The sequence below is a fragment of the Tachysurus vachellii genome, chromosome 12 (genome assembly GCF_030014155.1).
Source record: "Tachysurus vachellii isolate PV-2020 chromosome 12, HZAU_Pvac_v1, whole genome shotgun sequence".
Taxonomy (NCBI): Eukaryota; Metazoa; Chordata; class Actinopteri; order Siluriformes; family Bagridae; genus Tachysurus; species Tachysurus vachellii.
The window spans coordinates 4,278,433-4,283,432 of NC_083471.1; the positions used below are offsets into that span (position 1 = coordinate 4,278,433).

General features: G+C 44.0%; 1 protein-coding gene across 1 annotated transcript in view; it reads right to left on the bottom strand.

The window, feature by feature from the left end:
* Positions 1-5,000, bottom strand: part of ube2j1 (ubiquitin-conjugating enzyme E2, J1) — a 23,273-nt gene that overhangs the window by 8,612 nt on the left and 9,661 nt on the right. Inside the window, exons 2-5 of the mRNA XM_060883427.1 lie at positions 3,886-3,959; positions 2,627-2,758; positions 1,886-1,970; positions 69-174 (exon numbers count right to left, since the gene is read on the bottom strand). Coding sequence (XP_060739410.1) covers positions 69-174; positions 1,886-1,970; positions 2,627-2,758; positions 3,886-3,959 — 397 coding nt within the window. The remainder of the gene's footprint in view (positions 1-68; positions 175-1,885; positions 1,971-2,626; positions 2,759-3,885; positions 3,960-5,000) is intronic.

Here is a 5,000-nt window from a genome sequence, read left to right on the forward strand (position 1 = left end):
AGGCTCCGAACCAGCACTCAAACTGCCTCGGTGGAAAAGGGGCAAAAGAGAGAGAAATGGTTTCTTACTTCTTTGCCAGGGCTTTCCTTTCTTCCGGAGTATAATCCAGTGATCCTATGGCTCCCTCTCCTTTAGTGGGCATGAACCCTATAATCGCTATCAAAGCTGTCCGGACTGAAACACACACACACACACACACACACACACACACACACACACACACCAGACAAAGAAAAAGTCACACCGCACGGCCTTGAAAATGTGTCACACTGTATTAGATGAGGACAGAACAGGATGATGGCTCCCAGAGGACAGCACACGACGCTGCATGGGGTGTTACATAACAGCGTGTAATGCTGAGCTTTCTGCCTCAAACACGACTCTGAAGATAGCCTCGTGTCTGGAGGAGTTAACACCGGTCCTCAAACTGGGGTAAAGGAAAGCTAATAAGCTTTATTATTATTTTTTTTTAAAACCTCTGTTACTAATATAACAGCAGTGTGTCATCCTGGGAGACAAATTCCTGTTCTCATTTAAACTCGCTGTACTATGACGTGGTCAGGAGGCGTCCGTATTACCGGTTGTCATAATATGCAGAGTGTGTGTTTGGTGTTTGTGCACAAACTCCATCAGTGTGTATCTGCTTCTTATCGTACAAGATAAAGGAGAAGCAGTGTGTGCTCTACTGTCTTCACTCCCATCGCTAGCTGCTTCATCGTGTCTCTCTATATTTGTATCACGTTCAACTTTCCTCAACTTTGTCACACTGCTGATGTGGACACGTCTACATCTGACTGACATCCTGTGAAGCCGTGTGAGCTGTGAGCGCCTGTGCGAAAGTTTAGACACCTTAATAAGACAGCTCTTTGGCAGATATCAGGGCTTGTAAATGTTTTTTTTTTTGTAGTCAGAGAAGACTTTTCTATCTATTCTCTCTTGCTTGTAGTTCAGAGATAGAGATTCTGCTCACGGATGTAAACCCAGAACGCAACAGAAATCTCAGGAGCCGTGTAGCTGTAATGCAGACAGACACCAACTTCAAACGTAAAGCAATTAAAGACGCACGTCGACGTGTGGTGCGTTAATCCGGTCCGAAGGCCCGGACTGTCTAAAAATAAATCGGCATTTAATCCTCCAATACAATGTAAGAATCCTGAAACAGACTTAAAGGTGTCGGTGGCTAGTTAGTGCTTGGGATCCACATTGACTACACGCTGCTTCTGCTACATCTCGTATGATACGGTGCAGATACTGTACACACTGCAGGATTTTACACACAAACGCCAAATCTCCATCCAGGAGGTTTCGTTTTAGTGGCAAGAAAAGTGAATTAGAATTGGTCGCGCCTCCTGATGTTCAACGTTATTACTACGGCAACCAGTGGAATGAAGTTCCAGTTTCCTGATGACTTTCCTCACATTACAGCGACTGGAGACCTGCAATGCAGACACAATATGTGTGAACGTAGCATAGCAACAGGCCAGGGTAAAGGCTAGCACATGCATCCTCTGAACCGGCAGGAAGAGCTTTCAGACGTTCATCGTTCTGGATTTTGATCGCGCAATCTCCTGATAATAGACTGAACGCGGTTTCCGATTAGCCGATACAGACTCAGTGGTTAATAACAGCCCTGTGCATCACCCTGACTCTTTAGTTCATCCAAACCATTCATGTTTTTTTTTCCAATTAGGAGCAAACCGTATGCATGCTGATAGAACAATCTGGAAGACGCAGGTGACACGAGGACATTAGCGGTACGACTTCATTTAAATTCAAATGAACCCTTTAATTCCTCATTTGCTCAATGGACCTGGTGGGCACACAGGACTGCTGCTATGTTTAGTGACGCGTGGTGTGTGTGTGTGTGTGTGTGTGTGGTACCCACTGCTCCAGGAGGGTTGCCACGTCTCAGGGTGATGCCCTGATATGCTCAAGCAGATCTTCTTCCCGACTTCAAACCTCCCGTTGGGCTGCAGAAAGAAGATTTCAGAGACTGATTAAAATAATCAAGGACCGCCAAAGAACGAGGGAAAAATCAGACGGTATGATTAGAAGCTGGAAACCAGGGCGATGGGGGAAATGACACGTATTGATCTCTAAAGATCAAGAGCGGAAGGAAAAACAGAGTGAGGCAGGAACGGCATGACAAACACATCCTGACAAATGTCTACATTACAAGTGAGGGAATAATAAATCAACATCACTAGCATAAACAAACCCTGACGTGTCAGCGCCGTACGAGAGCGAGAGCCTTGGTAGCGGTGCGATAGAGCAGCTTTTACGTCTGTCATTGTATCAGGCTCTCGGGAAAAGCCTTTGATCGCGTCCCTTCTTTTGCCACTAACGGTATCTATTGCTCCTGAGAGGAAAGAAAAAAAAACTGATAGGGAGAAATGAGAAGAGAGCTCAAAGAGCAAAAAAATGGGTGAGGAGGATTTCGAAACTTGCCGTAAGTTATTTAAAGTTGTTATCTAAGTGTACTAGCAGGTTCCCGATATGAACAACGTCTAACTGGATGAGATGGATTTTCTGACTTGGTTTGAACGGCGTAAATGGAAAACCTGAGTGAAACCCAACCTTCTAACCCGTAAACGTGGGTAAAGCAGGAGTGAGTGAAACGACTTACGGTGAGGAGGATGATGCTTGGTGGCTTCATCGGATACTCGGGAGGTAGAACGATGCGGCCGTGGTAGATCCCCCCGTCGAAGTCTGAATCTGGAGGCCCGCGGACTGAGAAGTGCCACTCAAACAGGTTATCCTAAAACAAACATGAACACACACATTGACCCAAATAAAAAAAAAAGCCATCACAACCTGAGCAAACTCAATAGGTCAGGAATTATAATATATATTATAATATAAAAACACAACAAGGCTTGATGTAATAGGAAGGAAGTCCACAGTCACTCCCTCCGGGAATTATATCAAAATTTGCAATGAAACTTGCTGAGACGTGTTTTTGTTTTTTTGTGGGGAAAAAATTGGTTAAACTGCTGGTGAAAATGCGACCGCTAGATTCGTCTTTTAGGGGTTTTTACACCTGGTCACTTCATGCGTTTTCTGTGATCAGATAGCTATCCGATGGTATAAAGACCAGGTCTAAATGCCCTCCGAAACGTTTTGGAGACGGATATAGATCCGATGGTTCAAACCACTTCAGGAGGTGGTCTGGGACGCATTTCAGATGAAACTGGACAGGTGTAAATTGATGTGGTTGTTCGAGCCACATACGTCAGCGCTATACTCCTCCCAAACGGAAGTACGTCACTCGCAGGTGACTCACGAGTCCGATTCGCCGAGACGCATTTATGTGGCATAATGTAAATGGAACGGTTTGAACAAATCAGATAGCTATCGGATCAGAGAAAACACATGAAGTGACCAGGTGTAAAAAAGGCCCTTAGACGCCTACCAGCGAAGAAACACAAGTAAATGTCTGACAGCTGTACTCGTGTTCGACACGCGTCAACGGAAGAGGGCTTCGGCTGAATTAACGTCGTGAAGACGCTGATGGCAAATCTGCAGAAAATCTGCATTCGTTGCAAAATTCTGGACAATGGATGTGGTGTGCTGATGACGAACATGATAAATGTGTTAAACCTTGACAAAGCGCAATATTCGCAAATTTAAAAACACTAAAAAAACAACATTTTTCTGAAGTTTAAAGATCACTTTCCTTCGCCGTTCCACTTCTGAGTCAAGATCATCAACATGATGTGAAAACCGTATCGCTGTGTGACGTGATTAGGAAGCCACGAGTGCCGTTATCTCTTTGCTATAAGAAGCGCTTGCCGGTTAGGCCGTTTATTTTGCGCACGATGCCGCAAAGCTCAAAATGCTTCTGCTAACAAAAGCCCTGATTGAGTTTCCCTGGCTGAAGCTCACCTCCAGAGGCTGGGCGTGATAGTGCTCAGTGGGATCTCGCAGTTCAGCTGCTTCCTTCATCAGCCTCTTCACCGCTGTAAGAAACGACAGAATATTTATTATACGTTTATACATTCTGAGTCATCATCACACGGACGCTTTCTCGCCTGCAGAGGCGGAACGCTTACTCGTTAAACCCAAATCTGTTCGGAACAACATCCTCAGATTTACGTCTGTGCTCAAAGTTTTGACGGTTTGATTCTTCAGATTATAAATTGCTCTGTGTTCGATGTGCTCGAGCCAAAAGTATTTACTGCAGCAAACTCCTGCTTTAATGTGTTTCGTTTATTTTCTGTTTATTTCATTTATTCTGTTTATACATCAGCAGAGCTGCATTCAGTCAAGTGTAAATTGAGAGTAACACCAGAATGACAGTATAATAAGACACACACACACACACACACACACACACACACACAGCCTTAATTATTACGCTGGTAAGCGCTTTTACAAAAGAAATTTGCCATTAGTGAAAATCCCATAAAATCAGAATAAACGTGCGTAGCCTACTCGTGCTCCTGAGTGTGTGAACTCAGCCTCAACCTCGACTTGATCTACTTGAATCCTACAATTGATGCACTTTTAGATACACGGTCAAGTTTAAATTGCTTATTATGGTTTAAACAGCGTATAAGTTGATGCCCCAATGCTCCAGAGCGACTTAGAGAGAGAGCTTTTGAGTCTCTTTCTCAAAAAACTCTTTAAAAACTCCATCAAGAACTTTTTTTAAAAATGTTATTAAGATTAATTATTGACAGGGGAAAAGGAATGTAGTGTATAATCAAAAAATCTCTCTCTCTCTCTGTCTCTCTTTATCAGTCTGTATGACTTAGTCTCCGTTTGTCTCTCTCTCTCTCGCTCTGTCTCTCGCTGTCTTGTCTGTCTCTCTCCATCAGTCTGTAAGACTTTGTCTCCGTTTGTCTCTCTCTCTCTCTCTCTCGCTGTCTTGTCTGTCTCTCTCCATCAGTCTGTAAGACTTTGTCTCCGTTTGTCTCTCTCTCTCTCTCTCGCTGTCTTGTCTGTCTCTCTTCATCAGTCTGTATGACTTTGTCTCCATTTGTCTCTCTCGCTCTCTT